Source organism: Pinus tabuliformis, chromosome 8, assembly GCF_031772625.1.
Source record: "Pinus tabuliformis cultivar Carrire ecotype Pingquan chromosome 8, CPIR1, whole genome shotgun sequence".
Lineage (NCBI taxonomy): Eukaryota > Viridiplantae > Streptophyta > Pinopsida > Pinales > Pinaceae > Pinus > Pinus tabuliformis.
Window position 1 is genome coordinate 1,975,026,317 of NC_142294.1, and position 20,779 is coordinate 1,975,047,095.

Here is a 20,779-nt window from a genome sequence, read left to right on the forward strand (position 1 = left end):
AAGGAAGTGTCATAGGGTCCGTAGCATGACAGAGGGAGCTGCACTCCCTAGGGAGAAATTGCACTGGTCGGCTAGAAAGTGACCGTTAAAGTCATTGTTCATGATTTGATGGTTGAAATACGGCCAAATGGAGCAGGCGGTCGACATCTAAGACAAAATTTATAGCTTAGATCCTTGATAATCTACCGCCAATCTAGAATTAGTGAACTGAATTTTGGGGGAACGGTCGAATTTGAATTCAAAATTGCCTATAAACTACAAGTGGCTGTCCAATGAAAAACACTTGGCATTTTGAGAGTTGAGTTGTTGAGCTCTCAGGAACCCATGAACCGAGAATTCTTTGAGGCTTTCAAAGAGACTCCCAAATTTGCAAACTTTCCAGAGATGTCGCGAGCACTGTTAGGAAGTGTTATGTTGGCACCCGCAGAAATTATAAATATCGAAGAAGTAGTAGAGGAGTTAGCACAGGATATGGAAATAGAGCGAGAAGTAGCTGCTTCGGAAGTGGTCGAAGTATTGGCAAAAGTCCCTAAATCGCCAAGGATGCCAAGACCAAAGCTGACCCCAACCAAGGAAACCATGAAGGACAAGAAGGGCAAGCATCCTGCCATACCGTTGTGCACGTCACCAAGGAGAAACCCACCAAAATCCACTGCACAGGAGAAATGCAAGGCCATAAACTTAGAACCAGAGGAAGAAGACATTTAAGACATCTCGATGGATGATGACGATGTTGTTAGAAAATTACATATTACAGAGCAATGGAACACATAAAATATTGTAGAAATATAAACACGGAAAATGCATAAAACAAGAGAGACATAGATATACGTGGTTCACCTAGTTTGGGCTACGTCCACGGAGAAACAACCAGTCCTTCCTTTTATATTATCCAACAAACTAAAGATATACAACCTACAGCAGATCCGTTGTAACTCCCTCTTCACTCTCAATCTCCTCTCTCTTTCTCACTCAGAATACAGATATACATAGATGCAATACAATTCCCTCATATATAGAGAGGGGTTGCCTTCTAGGGAAAAAAACCCTAAATTAAACATAACTTCTACCGTCAAATCTCTACCTAATTAACGACCCAGATTGACTACAAAATTATAACATTTTACAAGGAAATTTTACCTCTATTCTTAGCTTTAGGGGCAACACCCCCGATCCCCCCACCAGGGGGGGGGGCTCCCAAAAGGTCACAGCCACCCCCCCTGGACCCCCCCATAGCGAACATTTTACGGGCGACGTTGCCGCCCCATTTTGAACTGGGGTCCAATGTGGCAATACCCTTGAATACAAAAGATAATCAGGGTCCACACCCAACAATATCCTACTTGGAGACTGATTATAGCAACTCCACCGCTGCTTGATTTATTGGAAAAGGACTCCACTTTGGACCTGGCTATTTCTCATCTTCTTTATCATACTTGAAGACCAATTGAAACTGAGCAGATTCTCAGTTTCTCCCTGGTTACAACTTTTGTTAGCATATCTGCAAGATTCTGGCTAGTGTGTATCTTTTCCAACTTCAACTCTCCATCTTCCAACACTGATCGTATGAAATGGTACTTGAGCTATATATGTTTAGTCCTGGAATGAAATGTTGAGTTATTTGCAAGATGTATGGCACTCTGGTTGTCACTGTATAACCTGCCCAACTCCTGCTTCTTACCCAATTCATCCAGAAACCTTTGTAACCAAATCATTTCTTTACTAGCCTCTATAGTAGCAACATACTCTGCTTCTGTTATTGAAAGTGCAACAACACTTTGGATTTTTGAAACCCAACTGACAGCTGTTCCACCTACAGTAAATACATATCCTGTGGTGCTCCTCCTGTATCTCTGTCACTTGCCATATCTGCATCAACATATCCCTGTAGAGCAATGTTTGAACCACCAAAGCATAATGCTTGATTTGTGGTACCTCTCAAATACCTGAGAATCCACTTCACCACCATCCAATGTTCTTTTCCTGGATTGTAAATGTACCTGCTTACAACTCCCACTGCATGTGCAATATCAGTACTTGTACAGACCATTGCATACATTAAGCTTCCAACTGCTGATGCATATGGAACTTTAGACATATGAGCCATTTCTTCCTGAGTCTTGGGACGCGCCTCCTTACTTAATTTGAAATGGCTAGCCAAAGGTATACTAACTGTTTTTACACTCTGCATATTAAACCTTTTCAACACCTTTTCTATGTACTCACTTTGAGACAATGTTAATTTGCGATTCTTCCTGTCTCTAGTTATTCTCATACCAAGGATTTGTTTTGCATCACCCAAATCCTTCATTGCAAATGAGTTTGCCAATTTCCTTTTGAGCACATTTGTTTCCTGCATGTTAGAACCCGCAACAAGCATGTCATCTACATACAATAACAATATAATATAGCTTCCATCGTTTTGCCTTTTGAGATAAACACAATGATCAGAGTGACACCTAGTATAATCTTGTTCAGACATAAACCTGTCAAATTTTAGATACCACTGCCTTGGAGCCTGTTTTAAGCCATACAAGCTTTTCTTCAACCTACACACTAGTTTCTCCTTCCCTTTTACCTCATATCCTTGTGGTTCTTACATATATATCTCTTCCTCCAAATCCCCATGGAGAAAGGTTGTCTTTACATCTAATTGCTCAAGATGCAAATCTTCAGCTGCTACTAGACTTAGAATAGTTCTGATTGAAGTCATTTTCACAACAAGAGAAAATATCTCATCAAATTCTATACCCTTTTTCTGTGCAAACCCTTTCACCACAAGTCTAGCTTTATACCTTTTTCTACCTCCATATTCTTCCTTCAACTTGTAAACCCATTTATTCTGCAATGTTATTTTACCTGTAGGCAACTTGACTAAGTCCCAAGTGTGGTTATGTGCTAAGGAGTCCATCTCTTCTTTCATGGCTTGCTGCCACTTCTTCCTGGTTTCTACCTGCACTGCTTCTTCATAACATTCTGGTTCACCAGAATCAGTCAACAATACATAATATAATGAAGGAGAGTATCGTTCAGGGGGTCTACTTATCCTGGTAGATCTTCCAACACCACTTTCAGGGGTTTGAAGTGCTTGTTGCGGTTGTGGTTGTTGTTCTGGCTGTTGATCATTATGACGTTCAGGCACCATCACTTTTTTTGTGATCTCATCAAGCACTGTGTATTCTCTGTTTTCATTTTCCTGTTTCTTTTCCTGCAGCTGATCCTTATACAAAACCTTTTCATTGAATCTGACATCTCTACTCCTAATGATATTGTGTTTTTCATAATCATAAAAGCGATAACCAAAATCATTAACACCATATCCAATAAAGGTAATTTCTTTGATTTTTCCTCAAGCTTTGTTCTATTTTCTTTATTAATGTGGACAAAGGTTTCACAACCAAAGTCTTTAAAAAAGAGTAGTTTACCTTTTTACCTGTCCATGCCTCCTCTGGAATACCACCATCCAAGGAACTTGAAGGCACTCTATTTATTAGATAAACAACAATATCTACAGCATCTGCCCAAAATTGTAAAGGCAATCCTTCATGCAATCTCATACACTTTGCACACTCCATGATTGTATTGTTCATCCTTTCTAACACACCATTTTCTTGTGGTGTTCTTGGAACTATCTTCTCTCTACGAATTCCATTATCTGAACAGTACCTATTAAACTCTTTGCTGCAATATTCACCTCCATTGTCTAATCTGAGACACTTCAACCTTTTTCCTGTCTCATTTTCAACCAAAGCTTTCCATTTCTTAAAAGTATCAAATACATCAGATTTATTTTGAATACAATAAATCCAGATTTTTCTAGTTGCATCATCAATAAAAGTGACATAGTAACGAGAACCACTGAGAGATGATACCTGAGCAGGTCACCATACATCTGTATCCACAAGCTCTAATTTTTCTCTTTTCTTTTCTTTCCCAACTCTAAGGAATCTGACTCTTTTCTATTTTCCATAAACACAATTCTTATAGAATTTAAATCAACATGCTTCAAACCTAGCAACAAATTTCTTGAGTGAAGAATCTGCATCCCCTTCTCACTCATGTGCCCGAACCTATAATTCCAAAATGTCTTATCTTCTCCTATAGAGGTTAAAGAATTAACAGAATTATAAATACCATTGTATAAATACAATGTACCAACCTTTCCTCCTTTCGCTGTTACCAGGGATCATTTAGTGACCTTCCAGGTTTTATCTGTGAAAGTAGTTATGCAACCTTCACCTCCCAACTGCCCTATTGAAATCATATTTTTCTTTTGATCTAGAACATGCCTTACCTCCTTCAATAGCCACTGATTTTCATTTTTCTGTTTTATGAAAATTGTACCCATTCCAATGATTTTACAGGGTTTATCATCACCCAATCGAACCTGTCCAAAATCTCCTTGAAAATAATCATAAAAATGTTTCCTATCAGGTGTGGCATGGAAAGAGGCCCCTGAATCTACCACCCAGGCATCAATAATATTTTCCAATGAAAGAATCAAAGGATCTTGCAACACATCACCTATTACATTCGCTTCATGATTGTTTTCTTGCAGCGTGTCAGCTTCTTTTCCCTTCCGAGACTTGCAGTCTTTCTTCAGGTGTCCTTTCTTCCTACATTTCCAGCACACTATCCCTGATCTGGACTTGGATCTGCCTTTTCTTGACTTACTGCAATATCCTGGGTTCTTTCCTCTTTCCATTTTTCTTCCCCTAGTCTCTGCAGTCAAAGCATTACCTAATGTCTCACCAGAGCTTTTCTGTCACAATTCCTCGCTAAGGATTGCACTGAAAACATCGTCAAACTTTAAAGTACTAGATCTAGAGACAGAGATATTGATGGCCATAAATAAACCATTCCAACTTTCTGGCAAAGAGCACAGAAATAACAGAGCCCTAACTTCATCATCAAAAGTTACCCCTATAGAATTTAACTGACTAGTAACAATATTAAATTCATTTAAATGATCAGCGATAGATCCACCTTCTGACATCTTCATATTAAATAAACGCTTCATAAGAAATACCTTATTTGAGGCCGAGGGTTTTTCATATAGTTTGGCCAATGTCGACATTACACCCTCTATTGTCGTTTCCTTTGAAATATTAAACATTGCCGACGCCGCTAGGCACAACCGTATTGTTCCAAGTGCCTTTCTGTCAAGAATATTCCATTCTGTGTCTGTCATACTCATCGGCGTCTTTGTCTTTCCACTCAATTTTAGGTACAGATCTCTCTAATACAGATAATCTTCCATTTTCATCTTCCACAGGTGGTAGTTTTGGCCATTGAATTTTTCAACCCTACACCTACCATCTTCCACCATTGCTCCCACTTGAACCAGGAACCCTTCTCTCTTGCGAGTTTATCAGCCAAATAGACCTTCGGCTCTGATACCAGTTGTTAGAAAATTATATATTACAGAGAAATGAAACACATAAAATATTGCAGAAATAAACATAGAAAATGCATAAAACTAGAGAGACAGATATACGTGGTTCACCCAGTTTGGGCTATGTCCACGGAGAAACAGCTGTTAGAAAATTATATATTACGGAGCAATGGAACACATAAAATGTTGTAGAAATATAAACACAGAAAACGCATAAAACAAGAGAGACACAGATTTACATGGTTCACCCAGTTTGGGCTACGTCCACCCCGAACAGCTAGTCCTTCCTTTCTATTATCCAGCAAAATGAAGAGACACAACCTACAGCAGATCCGCTATAATATCCTCTGTTTTCTCTCACAGTCTCACCTCTTTGTTTCTCGCTCACAGAATACACATCTATTACACAACCTCAAATACAATGCCCTCATACAAAGAGAGGGTTTCCTTCTAGGGAAAAAAACCCTAAACTAAACATAAGTTCTACCGTCAGATCATCTGCTTAATGAACAGCCCAGATTGACTAGAAATTACTATACTTTTACAAGGCAATTTTACATCTATTTTTAGTTTCGGGGGCACTGCCCTCGAGCCCCCGCCAGGGGACCCCCTGGCCCCCGGACCCCCCATCCAGGGGGGATTGGCCCCCCCGGACCCCCGCAGGGGGACAAGTCCCCCCTGCACCCCCCCGCGTGGAGGGGTGTACAAACTTCCTAGGGTATACAACCAACTGAAACAAAGACCTCTGAACAATCATGCTCCACACACAACAACAGTCAGTCCTTCCTTTTATATTATCCAACAAACTAAAGAGATACAACCTACAGCAGATCTGCTCTAACTCCCTCTTCGCTCTCAATCTCCTCTCTCTTCCTCTCTTAGAATATAGATATACATAGACGCAATACAATTCCCTCATATATAGCGAGGGGTTGCCTTCTAGGGCAAAAAACCCTAAATTAAAAATAACTTCTACCGTCAGATCTCTACGTAATAAATGGCCCAGATTGACTACAAAATTACAACATTTTACAAGGCAATTTTACATCTATTCTTAGCTTCAGGGGCAGCGCCCCTGATCCCCCCGTCGGGGGGGGGCTCCCAAAAGGTTGCAGCCGCCCTCCCCCCCTCGGACCCCCCCTACAGTGAATATTTTATGGGCAGTGTTTCCGCCCAATTTTGAACTGGGGTCCAATGCGGCGATACCTTTGAATACAGAAAATAATCAAGCTCCACACCCAACAGATGTGGGAGCTGAAGTGGAGGAGGTTGAAGCCTAGGGTACATACCCTATACTTAGTTTTCAGAGTATGTCCCTCCACAGAAGCCTAAGACCAAGATACAAAAGGAAATCGATGAGATACAGACTCCCCTGCAAACCCCTCTACTATCGGACAAATTTTGTTTTGACGATCCACGCTTGGCATGAGTGCCGTTGCTAAAACTTGAAGACTAGGACTTTGAGGACCACGAGAAGTTCCCATGCCTGGTGACCGAGCAAATGATGCACCACAACATTGATACGAATATGGGAATGACCGCATTGGAGCGATGGAGGTGGCTCAAGGGAGTAGAAATGGGAGGGTTTCTCAACCTTCTCTCGGTGCCGCACTACAACCGCACCTTGGTGATAGTTTTGGTCATCAAGTAGCTGCTATGCTTGGTGCATGATGGGTGTCTATGGCTAGAGGAGCTGATACCCATCACAGATAGGTTGACTCACCAGATAACATGACTTCCATATACAAGAGAGAATCCAGCCATGATCTTTGGTGGAAAAGGTGGTGAGCAGGCTCTTGCAGAATCAATGAAAGAAAAATCTAAAATAGTGAAGAAGCCATGTGGGTACGCTATATCCATCATCTGCGACCCCATTATGAAGGTAGCCATGTAGATTATTGTAGGGAATGTGATGAGGAAGTGTTGCGCTGATGAGGTACCGATGCCTGTCATCACGCTAGCAGCATAGTGCGCTGAAGGGGTCCAGTTCAATTGGTCGGACTACCTTCGCGGAGAGTTCCTGGTGAATTGTCATGAAGCACAAGCGATTAGCAAGCCGTTCCACTATGCGTGGCTCTTGCTGTCAATTGTGTTGGTAGCATGGGAACTGCCAGAGGATAGCCAGTTCCCTTAGGTCATGCTAGACCTCCCAAAAGCAGTGAAGTACGCTTCGTTGTGGGTGACCAAGGATGAAAAACGATTCAGGGATAGCAAGATATTTTAGATCTTGATGGAGATGAACATCGGGATGGCCATCAATCCCAAGCCGCAATTGTCACCCACGGTGTACGCCAACCTATAGGGCTATGCTGAATTCAAAGCCAATTTCCATTGAGTATCCATCATGGTGCGGAAGGACCCTACACATAAATGGTACGACTTGCTATATTAGGAAATGAATGATGCCATCAATGGCTGGAGGAGTGGTGCACTACCATAGACTTGGTGGTGGGTGGGAGCAAGTCCGCCGCATAGAACAAGAAAGAGGAGGCCAAGCTCAAGATGGCATAGCTGGCCAAAAAGAGGAAAAATGAGGTTGTTGATAAGGCCCAGGTGGAGTGCAAGGCCATGCAGTAGACATGGAAGCCGACAGGTGGGACAGAGCGAGGCTTTGACAAAGGCACGAGGTCTCCTTCACTTGAGACATAAGAGGAGACTAAACAGCATAGTGCGGAGCTGGAGAAGGGAGGGTCCCCGAAGAAATCAAAGGTGACCAAGGCCTCACTAGACCCCATCACATTAACAGAGGGTGACTTGCATGATATCGGTGATATAATAAGGGATGTCACCGTGAAGGCCCTACAACAATTTGAACAGCAACAACAATTCATCCTGGGGTATATCTAGATAGGGTTACAGGAGCTACAGACCCGCGCGTCATAGGCTAGCACGGTGTCTACCAACTTGGCTATTGGCACTTCAGAGGCTACCAATATGCTACGCATGAAGGCTTCCAATGCGATAGTGCTGCTGGATGGATCACTGACAATGGAAAATGAGGCTGACAGGCCCATTGTCAGCGTCCTAAAGGGGGTAGGGTTGAACCTGGAAATGCTCACGTGAGAAACAATCCACCTCTTGCAGGATGGAGTGATTTCAGAGTTGAAGGCTCGTGAGCACCACGCCCTCCACGTGATTAGTGAATAGTGGATCAACAATGAGCATATTGCCATACAATGAAATGCCGCCATTGCCGTTGAGACTGAGGTGACCAATCAGAGCAAGCAAATTATGCAGGTTGTTGAGGAGGCATGCCGAATGGTGCCAGAGTTGACCATTCCGAAGGAGGAGCCAGTCGAGGTACGCATCTGCAAGTTAGCCATAGGGGTGCATGACACTCAGACTGAGATGGCACGAGTTTAGTTGGAGTTGAACTTGCAAATTATAGAGTTATAGTTAAAGGCCCAGCCTTCAACCTCACCAGAAGTGAAGGAACAGCGGGTGACCTCTATCACAGAAGCAATAGCGGCGGTGAATAGTGCAGTAGTAGACTACACGCAGTTGTTTGAGCAATCATTTGAGGTCCTGACAAGCTTGCAGGAGGAACCCAATGTACAGAGGCTAGATATGGAAGCGCGCGAGCTATAATAGCGCTATGATGAGGTTAAGGGCACAGTGTGAACTGTCGCGCTAACACAAATACTAGCCAAGCTGCAGGAGGCCAACCAGTTGAAGGAACAAGTAGACATAGCGCTTCACAAGGAAGCAGTGTTGAATGCAAGACTAAAGCCTTGGTTGGATGAGGCTTATGTAGTAAAAGGATCTGTCAAAGGCAAGCTTGCAACTTTGCAGGCAACACAAAAAAATCTTCAGGCTAACAGCGTAGGAGTAGTGACTGAGCAAACATTGGAAGACTTGAAACAGGTGGTAGCTCAGTGCATGGCCGAGGTTACGATCATATGGGTCGAGCTGGAAGGGCTTCATGCAAAGATCTCCGCGCCTACCAAGTGACTTGAGGGCGAGTCATGATGTTGGTGTTGGGGGCCTATTGGGAATGAGATCCCCCAAGGACAGTTTTGGGGCTAAAAGCCCATGTTTTTGGTCAGCTTTTGTACTAAACTTGCAAAGACTTCGCATTTTGTGGTCATAAGTCATAAAGGGTTGTCCACCCTTAGTTTTGTAAAGTAAATTCGGTTGTAAGAGATCTATCCATGGTCTGCGGACCATGGGATTATATAAAAGAGATAAGCTCTAAGTAGTTTTAGAAGGAGGTAGTTGAACTAACATATAAAAGAGACAATGCTCTGAAGTAGAAGTCTAAGTTTTGGGTCGTAGCATAGGTAGAGGCTCTGCAGTTGAGTGCGCAGAGGTCTAGGGAGGAAGTTCGCAGCTAAGTGCACGGAACCCTTCAGCTATGTGCACAGGGTGGATAGAATCTGTAATCACTTGGAAGATATCAACAAAGAGAAGTATTCTTCAATTTCCGTGTCTTTATTCCAATTGATGCATCTTGTCATTTTATATATGAATTTCCTTTATAATGCTTATATGGTGCACGAATGTGTATAATTATGTTGGATAGTTGAAAGCATATAAGAATATCTGTTTACGTGATGCTAACTATTAGTATCTAATTAGATAAGTAAGATTCTTAAGATAACTTGACAATTTGAGTAATACGCTACCTTAGCAGTGCGAAAGTATATGAATCAAAGGTCAAGGTTGCACGGACGTCAGTCGTACCCTTTCACAGAGGTATTGAGGGGAGATATAAGGTTTTAGGTAGATAGAACCCTAGAACTAAGTGACTTGCACGAAGGTAGGAATAGAAGGAATAAAGTGACATCACGACCATCTCAGGGTGCGGAAACTTGGTTCCAGCATCCCCCCCCCATATTGCTTCGAGTTAGACTTCGGTCCTCACTCTGTAGGCTAATGCCAAAAGGGCCAGTAGTGTAGGGATTTGTTTGGCTAATTAACATTGAACCTGGGTCAGTCCCCCTCAAGCCAAAACTCAGGAAACCAAGGACTTAACATACATGCAAGTAATCTCCCCGAATGTTGTTTTCTGTGTATCACATTATACAAGGCGACCGATTCGGTTACCTATGGATGGATAGCAACCTAATGTAGTCCTCCAAAATATACCCAAAAGTACATGGAGGCCCAATCTGTATTAGCACTATTTAATGCAAAACCACAAAGTGAGAGCATTCCCTTATACTTTCTTTACTATAACACCGCCCGATATACCCGAAATTACGTGGACAATCTACTATATACTTACGTACGTGGAATGAGGTATCACACTCATAATGTATCGTAGACCGTTAGTGACATCTTCTATGTTTAATGATGTTGGAACACCTCTCTAGACTAGACCTCTAAATGTTATGCGTTAAGTTACAATGCTCCATTAGGTTAATTAAGATAAATTTTAGTTGATCTTGTTTAAAATTTTTCCTTTCAGGTTCACTACATGATGTTTTTGAAACTACTAGAATGAAACTAAGATGAGAAAAATTCTTTTCATTAGATTTAAACAATGAAAACCATAACTAAAAGGGATCGAGCAATCATAATCTCTAAACAAAGAGCATAGAGAACATCCAATGCAACTTTCCCTATACCATTCCTACAAGCACACACAAACTTCTAAATGAATTATGCATGTTTTTCTTTTCATTCATTTAATGTTTAGATGAACATAAAGAAACTAAATACACAAAATATCAATGAATGCTTTTCACAAGAAATGACGACTTTACGACAATTTCTTTTTCAAAGAAATGAAGTCTTTTCGACAATTCTTTTTCAGAAAAGTAAAGACTAACCAATGTAAGCTAACTTTGGGATTTATTATACAATGATAAAGAAAACATAAGGAAACATTAAACAAACAAAGCCAAAGTGGGCATGGAAAAGAAAAGCTAATTTGGACTTCAGAGACAGAGAAACATTGACCATTCATCAAACAAGATGTGAAACAGTTTGGAAAAAATCAAGCAAAAAGATGGGTTTTTGGCTTGACAAGGACCAATATAGCCCTGAGTGCGAGACAATGCATTGCATAGCACTGTCTCTAGGCTAACGTTGCTTTGTAGAGCACTGTGTCAAGAACAATAGTGCATTGATGCCAGAGAGCACTATCAGCACACAAATAAGCACACATTTAAACCAAACAAGCTTCAAATGATTGAATATGGGTAAATGAACTCAAGCAAAGTCTATTGGTGCTGCTAAGACAAGGGATAACTAATAGGAATGATGGTCGTTCTCCAGTGGCCATCAATTTGTTATACGAAATTTATACCTACAGATAAGTACATATTCCCTAAGTGGGTAGTTACCCTTAGAAAAACTGAAGTAAAGATGTTTAACATTTTCCTACAATAAACAGATAATATAACGGAACCTACTTTTGATCATTCGCTTCCTTTGATCCCCTTTGAGTTGCTCACGTCGCTCCCGCTCAAACTGAATTCACTCAATTGGTACCTACCAACATAAACATAAGACGACAACAATCAAAGCATATGATATATTTATTGTAAACAAATGGAATCGACAACATTCGAACATACATTCATCATAGATGTGGACAAAAGTATTGGAAAAATAACAAACAACTTTATTGATTGATAGAAGGATAAGTTACACCCAATGTGGTTCAATCTCATTTCACTCATCCAGCTTATTCCAAACCCTCATCACACCAGTAGAAACATCAATCCAGTAGCATAACATTACTTAACAATCATTTCAAGTCTCTAAACCAACAATATTTCTCTATAAATCCAAGCTCCAACCCCCTTGGCTCTATGATGGGAAGCCAATTTATAAATGAATGCAAGTGGCTTTGTCATTAATATGGCATTGAATGGTTTTCCATAATTACATGATTAGTTTCCATGTTCAAAGGGATGAGAGGATAGAGGATTAGATTATCCAAGGCTATCCTAAGTCGAGCTCATATTGAGAGGATAGGAGCTGGGTTCCTTCTAGAATGCTCTAGAACGAAGGAATATAATCAGGTTCTAATGAACATTTCTACGATTCTCACCCAATGAAGGCTTGAGTGGGCTTATATGCTCTGTAACATAGCCTTGAATGGGGCTACCTGCTCTGCAGAGCACTTACCCTTGACTAGGGGTGCGCCGATGACCCAAGGAAGCACTTCAGCAGGGTTTGAAGTTAGGAAACTCTCATGGATGAAAGCACTCAATGAGGTGGCATGTCTAGGGCATGTAGCAATCGAATTAGGGTTTTATAGACTTTGTTTACACTGATCTGATTGTCGGGAGTGATGTGCCCAAATAGACCTATAACAGGAGACTCATTGCTTGAGAAATTTAATGGAGACTACTTTAGGGATTTGATGATATAGCTTACAAAATCTCTTGGTAAACATTGTGATTCATCCTTCCTCGAGACACTTGATAATATTGAATTCTCTCCCAATAATCCATGGAGATGGGGAGTATAAATTACTTTTGTTGGAAAGAGAATTGAGAAATAGAGGTTTACCATTTGCGATATTGGAGTCATAGACATTGGATACATCGTAGTAGTCCTCGATGTTAATTAACTAAAATTGTATTGCCATAATGCGAAAATAGGTAAACATATTGGTAACCTTTATGTCTTGATCATTCCAAATAATAGCCATTCCACCCAAGTATCTTTAAGCATCAATCACTACTACTTGGAAATTCCTCCCTATTGACGGTGCTAGACCTGCCAACACATCAAGGGGATCTCCCCTCTAAGAAGTCCCAATTAGACCTCAGATCACTTGGTGTAGGAGTCCTAGTAATGGGTCGTATAGCAATGCCTTGACTTCGATGTCACACAGAGGCAAGTAAGATAACTCTATTAGTAACAAGGGTGTGACCACTGTAGTGAGTCAAGGAAGGTGCATGAGAGGTTTTAACATAGGTGAGTTGAGATGAGTGTGCCCCTTGAACAACCTGTAAAAATACTCAGATGGGAAGGGAACACATGAGAAAAGATGCATCACAAAGCTAGAAAGAAAGTCACCTGGCAATCCAAAGTGATGGTTAAACCAACAACACATCTGCAACAAGATTCATACAATTACATATGAAATAGTTCATACACAACTACGTAAGTTAAACAACATACATTGCTACAGCAACCAAAACAGTCCAACTACAATAACAACATATCCATGAAAACATGATGGCTCTTATTATATAAAGAAGTGTAAGTTCCAATCATACAATTGTTACATATTAATTTGTCATTGACCCCACATTTCCTGATCCCGGATACTACCGGTCCATATTATTGACATTTATTCTATGTCATGTTTCCAATTATGTTTCAATACCTTCCTTGTAATCTCAGGAAGAATGTCTTAGTTCATTATCCCTAAAGCAGACCCCTTTTTACCTAAGTTTCTGGGTCGTCACGGGTCATCATTTGTCTTACCCACGAACATGGTCAAGTTTGCACTAGCCTTAGCGAAGTCATCGCTCTGTCCCTGTGTTTCACCGGCAACGATCTACTTTTGGCAATATTTTTGACAACTCGTCAAAGCTTCGAGATGAAATTGCTTCATGGGTGGTCCTAGGGCTGGTTGTTGGGTTAGATGAGCTTGCTTCTCTCCTTTAGGATAGTTATTCCACCTTTTGTGCAACCTCCCTAAGGGATAAACTCCTCCTCCCATCTCTTATGGAACCTCTCCCTCCTATAAATGTCTCCTTCATGAATGAGATCAGCTAGCTTGGATGTAACTTGATGATAGCTAGATGTAATTTGATAGCTTAAGGTTTCTAAGAGAGGAGTAGAGGTAGAGAGTGTTATTGGAGTGTGGAAGTAGCCCCACATGTATTTTGGCTTGATAGATGTTTGAGTAGAGTTGGTGTGAGAACTTTCTAGCATCAATCTTTTGAACCAAAGAAAGAGTCATTTGTTCCCTTGGGAGATGGTTCACAAGTGAATGCTTACAGAGACATGTTGATGGGACCCTTCAAGGAGACTTATGACATCAAGGCTCGGTTGCAAGTTTTACTTTGATTTATATTAATACAAATCAATAGCTTGTTTCCTATATCGTATGTTGAATTGTATGTCGATAGCTTGAGGTTCCTTGACTCTTCAAGTAGATTGTTTGGTCATTTTCTATTGCGTTTGTGGTGTTTCTCTACATGTTGTTTTCAGGTATAAGTGACTAGAAGAACAAGAGCTGGAGTAACACGATTAGGACTTCATCGAACGATGAATTGAAGGTAGGCCTTCATAACACCATCTTTCTATGGAAATTTGCTTTAGTATTGTCTTTGCAGTGACTAGACCCACTATAGGGCTAGAGGGGTTGCCTCTGTCTGGGATCCCCTCCGATAACCCCTCCAGGTCATGGGAAATATTGTCCTCTACATATCCACTAGGGGGAGGGATCTCGAACTCCTGTTCAGCTCTCCGAGAAATAGGAGACAAACTTGCGGGCCTTTTCGGCCCAACATCTACAAAATTGAAACATAATGATCAGAACATATATGAAAAATGATAAAAATTACAAAACCTTTAAAAAATCAACAAATGAATTTTTTACCTCTGTTATCCCAGTGTTCCCTAGGGGAAGCACTAAATTTGGATCACCCCTGAATTCCATCCCAGCATATGGCCAGTCCTCGAAGAAAACTAGTTGGTGATCTAGCCATTGGAAAAACTCGGGTATCCATCACATATGTTGAGCCCCACCTCCTCGGGGCATCAGCATCGCCCACTGATTCATACGTGGCTCCCACAGTGGTGGCCATGCTACTTCTGCTTCCTATCTCTAGAAGATAGGAAGACGCTCGAGGATGAATGATACGAGAATAGACCCATACCCAAACTGTATGATGTCTCCTCGTTGGCACTTTTTTAATTGTCATTTTAAGTTATCTGCTACGGCCTCGGCCCAGTTAAAAATAGTGGGATCCAAACAGTCAGCTGTCAACCGGAGTTGGGTTTTGGTGGCCTCCTGTGGGGCCCATGAGCTAGTTTCTCTAGTGATGGTAGAGAGGAGAGCTTGAAGAGAAAAGACTTAAACTGTTGCAGTCTTGAGTTTTCTGCCCTTATCTGACTTATCTACCTCCAGACATAGCCTTTCGATAAGCATATCCATGGTTTCTTCGATGATACGGGTCCCAGTCATGTGGTGCCTTTCTCCCTTCCGTGACAACCCTGTTAGGAAATAAATGTCTGCTGCCTCAATTTCCAGTTCCTACCCTCGAATTTTGAATTTCCCCTCATTCAGATCCCACGCTCCAACAAGATATTGGAGTAGGTCCGGTTGCGCCCTCAGATAGGGAACCATGAAGAATTTCAGAAGCTCACAATTCCAGAGCATGTCCAGATAGTTTTGGTCCCCCATGGCTAATTCATCATCACCACTGTGCTCCCGTTCCTTCCACTCAATCACCATGGTTTTATCTTGCATACACACATAAGCGATTATAAGTGCTCCATTTGTGCTTAAAATCCCATGAAATTGCTTAGTTTTTGAGAAATATTGAATATTGGTGCTCGTCGCACCTATTTTTCTAACAGGTGCGCCGAGCCAAAATCCACCGTTCAGAAAATTCAGGATCTTCACGACTTTTCAGTGTACAGTCGCGAAGACCTCATTTTATCCTCATTGAATATTTTGGGTTGTTGGGGTCCCAAGCTGGCGACCCACGATGACAGCTGCGAATATCTTTACCCTAAATCCTCCTAAATGGTGACTAATACCACTAAAAAATGAATCACAATCTATAGAAAAATGCAGGGAATCGTGTATTGCCTACTTCAACCAGACGAATTTGCCGACAAAGTTCTAATCTTCCTCCAGTTGACCGTTGAAATCACAAATGCACAAGGGTAAAATTTTCACTCTGAGGTAAAACAGTGAAAAGTAAATTGATTTTTACCTAATGACTCTTTTTATAAGCCTTTTGTAAAATTAGGGTTTGTAAATTAGGGTTTTTTTAATCTATTTTTGAATATTTCATGTATTTTTATATCGAAAATAGATCTTACACTTGTTTTTGTGCAGCGACAGGTTTCCGCGAACTCTGGTGATGAATTTACGAGTTATGTTTTATACTTTTTCAGACTCGGTAAAAACACGAAAAAGTCCCTTTTGGAGTCACCTTTAAGCTATTTTTGACTCTTGAAACATGAAAAGATTGCTGACCTCTTGTCACTTTGAACTCGTTAAAGGCTACAAAGCATCATCTACCCAGTATAAGTTTATCCTTTTTATTGACTGGGATAGATTAGTTACAAAAAATGTATACGTTGATCTATCATGGTCAATAGGTTCCCTCAGATATTGTTTTCTACCTTTCCAGATTCAAGGGACAAATTTACAAAAAGGGACCTTTGGAGTTTTCTTTTCCGTGTCGTTTTCAAACTCTCTAAACATGAAAAAGACTCTGAGTTTTACCTATGTCAAACTCGTTAAACCCTAATGACATTGGACTTGTCACCATGATGAGACTGAGCTTCTCCTTCCTAGGGCTCGTTAAAAATCACTAGATCGGATTTGTCCGAAGGATGAACTTACATTACAAACATATGCTATATCCTTCAAGCTTGTGTTTCAAAAATAGGTGGGGAACTCGCCAGAATTGGTGGGGGGGAATTTGGAAGCATTCTATTGGTTGTGTTAGTTATTATGGCAGCTTGTCACTTTTGGACATCGACACTCTTTCTGCTTCGTTTCGGGATGGGATATCCTCAATCTATCATTGGCCTCCCGGGTTTTGGGTTATTCATTTTGCCTCATTCCATCCAGTCCTTGCTACGTCATCATGGCCTTTGATCACTTGGTACCAAAATGCTGCCAAATTTTGAAGTCATGTCGCCGATATTTTCAAGAGCTTAATCCTTCTACAGTTTGTATCCTTACAGACCTTCCTCTAATTCTTTGCATCATCCACCTCATCTTATTCCTTTGTCTCACGTCGATGATGTGGGAAACATTATGGCCCTCCTTTGATCGATCGCTTCTTGTCGACTTCAGCTCATTATCCAAGAAGTTGATTTAGAGACTCCTTTCTAGTACCTTGGAGCTTGCATGCCTCAATGGCAAGTTCTTTGCATGCGACGATAGGCTGGCATCATTGGTCTTCGATCAAGTGATTTAACAAGTGTTTGACTTCAGATCATTCTTCACACTTTGTGGATTGTACTAGCAATACCTTGAGAACCATTGACATTAATGGTGGTCTCTCTCATGCTTATTAATGGTTTACATCATTGGTCGGTAATCAAGTGATTTTCTAGTATGCTCGACTTCAGCACATTTATTCGCATATTAGAATTTGTACCATGATTAGGTTGGGATTCAAGACCCTGGGCTCATATTACACAAGTCTAGGTTGCGTGGATTGATTCATACATGACTCTTTTGATTGGATGGCTATGACCATACCTGAGTCCTTTTTGTGGTCTTTCAGATTGGATGGTTGCATCCATACCACAGGCCATTTATGTTTATCTTCTGGATGGTTGCACCCATGCCTTATAAACATGTATTTCCTTTCATTATGTACTCATGTATCAGAGATATCAGTTGTACTTGCGTTTGCAAGTTCTCCACAAGGATTTTCTGTTTCGGTTCTAGATTCCTAAAGCATTTCACCCCTCCCACTCTCTCGGACTTCATGCTTTAGGGGGCATCTGTTATATAGTAATTCATCACCGACCCCACATTCCCTAATCCCGGATACTTCTGGTCAATATTACTGACATCTAGTCTATGTTATGTTGCCAATTATGTGTCAATACCTTCCTTGTAATCTCAGGAAGAATATCTCAGTTCATTATCCCTGAAGCAGACCCCTTATACTTAAGTTTTTGGGTTCTCGCAGGTCATCAGTTGTCTTACCCATGAATATGGTTAAGTTTTCACTATCCCTAGTGAAGTTGTCACTCTTTCCCTATGTTTCACCCACGATGATCTACTTTTGGCAAGATTTTTAACAACTCATCGAAGTTTCGAGATGAAACTGCTTCATGGGCAGTCCTAGGACTGGTTGTTGGGTCAAATGAGCTCGCTTCTCTCCTTTGGGATAGTTGTTCCACCTTTCGTGCAACCTCCCTAAGGGATAAACTCTTCCTCCCATCTCTTATGGAACCTCTCCCTCCTATAAATGTTTCCTCCATGAATGAGATTAGCTAGCTCGGATGTAACTTGATGATAGCTAGATGTAATTTGGTAGCTTCAAGTTTCTAATAGAGGAGTGGAGGTAGAGAGTGTTATTGGAGTGTGGAAGTACCCTCACATGTATTTTGGCTTGAGAGATGTTTGAGTAGAGTTGGTTTGAGAGTTTCTAGCATCAATCTTTTGAACCAAAGAGAGAGTTATTTGTTCCCTTGGGAGACGGCTCACAAGTGAATTCTTACAGAGACATGCCGACGGGACCCTATGAGGAGACTTACAATGTCAAGGCTCGATTGTAAGTTTTACTTTGATTCATATTTATACAAATCAATATCTTGTTTCCTATATCGTATGTTGAATTTTATGTCGATAGCTTGAGGTTCCTTGACTCTTCAAGTAGACTATTTGGTCGTTTTCTATTGCATTTGTGGTGTTTCTCTACATGTTGTTTTCAGGTATAAGTGAATAGAAGAACAAGAGTTGGAGCAACATGGCGAGGACTTCATCGAACGACAAACTGAAGGTATGCCTTCATAAGACCATGTTTCTAAGGAAATTTTCTTTGGTATTGTCTTTGCAGTGACTAGACCCACTCTAGGGCTAGAGAGGTTGCCTGGGTCCACAGAAGGAACTTGCCTATGTCACAACAATACATCCATGTAAACCCACTATCCCCAATAGTGGAACATTACAGCCACATCTGCCTGCTCCTCCAAAGAGATGAACTAGATCTGTGTAGTGGAGAAGCCAAGGCGTGTTACAATACTGTCCAAGCTCTCTCCAATATAGTCTTATCAGAAGCTTGGTTGACCAAAACCCTCTACAATGAGTTATGATGTTCTATTTATAGAAAAGGGTGTGGTGACCCTTGATATTCGCCTTTGTGATAGTTCAACTACCCTCATGACTCTTCATCTACTCTATGACTGTTACATTCCACTATTGACACTTCACTTACACTTGACATGACGTTACATTACAATGCACATGTACTCATGTGAGACAACATGTCTTGAGAAAGCTATGCAAGACATCACAGACACTTGGTCCATTGTGGTGAGACCAACTCTTTGACATGCTTGTGATGGTGAAGGTGGTGATCTGATGCCAAGCTTGGTCATCTGTGATGGTATGCATGCACCCCATGCTGTCATCTTGCTGAAGCAAACTCTTGCCTCCATTGCAACAAGTGCATTGGTTCGGCCCATTCATCCAACTCGTCTGCTAACATGCACATGGTCTTCTTGGGTGTGGCAGAATTGGCAACACACTCATGCATGGTGCCTATGTTGATCTTCAAGTGTGTGTTGGTGGTCATGCACATCAACTTGCTGAAGTACATGTTCAGCTCTAGTTGGACTTGCTTCTTGTCTTCACCTTGGTGTGTGTCTTGAATGAGTTGGATCAAATGCATGAGAACAATGACATGCATGCTGCTGAATCCATTGCATGTGATCAACAACACTGCTCACCATGTCTACTCCGTGCCAGCTATTGGGATAGATCTATAACTTGTACAGGCACAGTTTCACCCATGCATGCATGTTGCACCCATTGTTGTTCCTATTCCTACTGCAACTCATTCATCTGTCCATGCAACTTCATGTCCTTCCTTGAGTTGTTGCTTCATCACATGAAACTCCTTCTTTGTTCCATTCTTTGTCTTCACGTGTTCTTCATTTCACGCCATCACCTCATAGCTTGAGTCTCCAAAGTTGCTTTCATCACCAATGAATCTGCTTGATCTTGCAACTTTGTTCTGCCTCTGTGTTGTCAACAACCTTTCTCTTGCATTCGTTGCATTCGGTATGTTTCCTTCAACTTTTACTCATGATGTTGCTCACTGTGATGTTGTTGTTGTCATACCTTGATGTCCTTTTCTACAAACAACTTGATATCTTCGTGAGTAGGCAAGCTCATAGACATTTGATCAACTGCATCTCCTAGTGTGATCTGAATGGTGTCTTTGACTATGCTCTCTTGGAAACCATTGTACCTGCACTATTGAGAGGCAGATGAACACCTGCAATAACTGGAGACATGGAAACACTCATGGCAAATAATCTGCTAGTAGAAAACCAAAATGAAATTGAGAACTAACTTTCAACATACCTGTGTGACTGATCATGAAGGTTACGCAATTTTGGCTGGGAGGTCGGGAGATTCATTGCCAAGACTGTGCAAGGCACAGTTTGGGCTGCTAGGAGACTAACTAACTGCTGGAACTACATAATGCACAGTCCAGTCTAGCTATTGACTGTAGGAATTGCGCAATGCGCAAT

General features: G+C 41.2%; 1 protein-coding gene across 1 annotated transcript in view; it reads left to right on the plus strand.

Moving 5' to 3' along the window:
• The first annotated feature begins 8,626 nt into the window (after positions 1-8,626).
• Positions 8,627-20,779, plus strand: part of LOC149244362 (uncharacterized) — a 59,878-nt gene continuing 47,725 nt past the window's right edge. The window contains exons 1-3 of the mRNA XM_089371518.1: positions 8,627-8,695; positions 8,792-8,947; positions 9,053-9,259. Coding sequence (XP_089227644.1) covers positions 8,627-8,695; positions 8,792-8,947; positions 9,053-9,259 — 432 coding nt within the window. The remainder of the gene's footprint in view (positions 8,696-8,791; positions 8,948-9,052; positions 9,260-20,779) is intronic.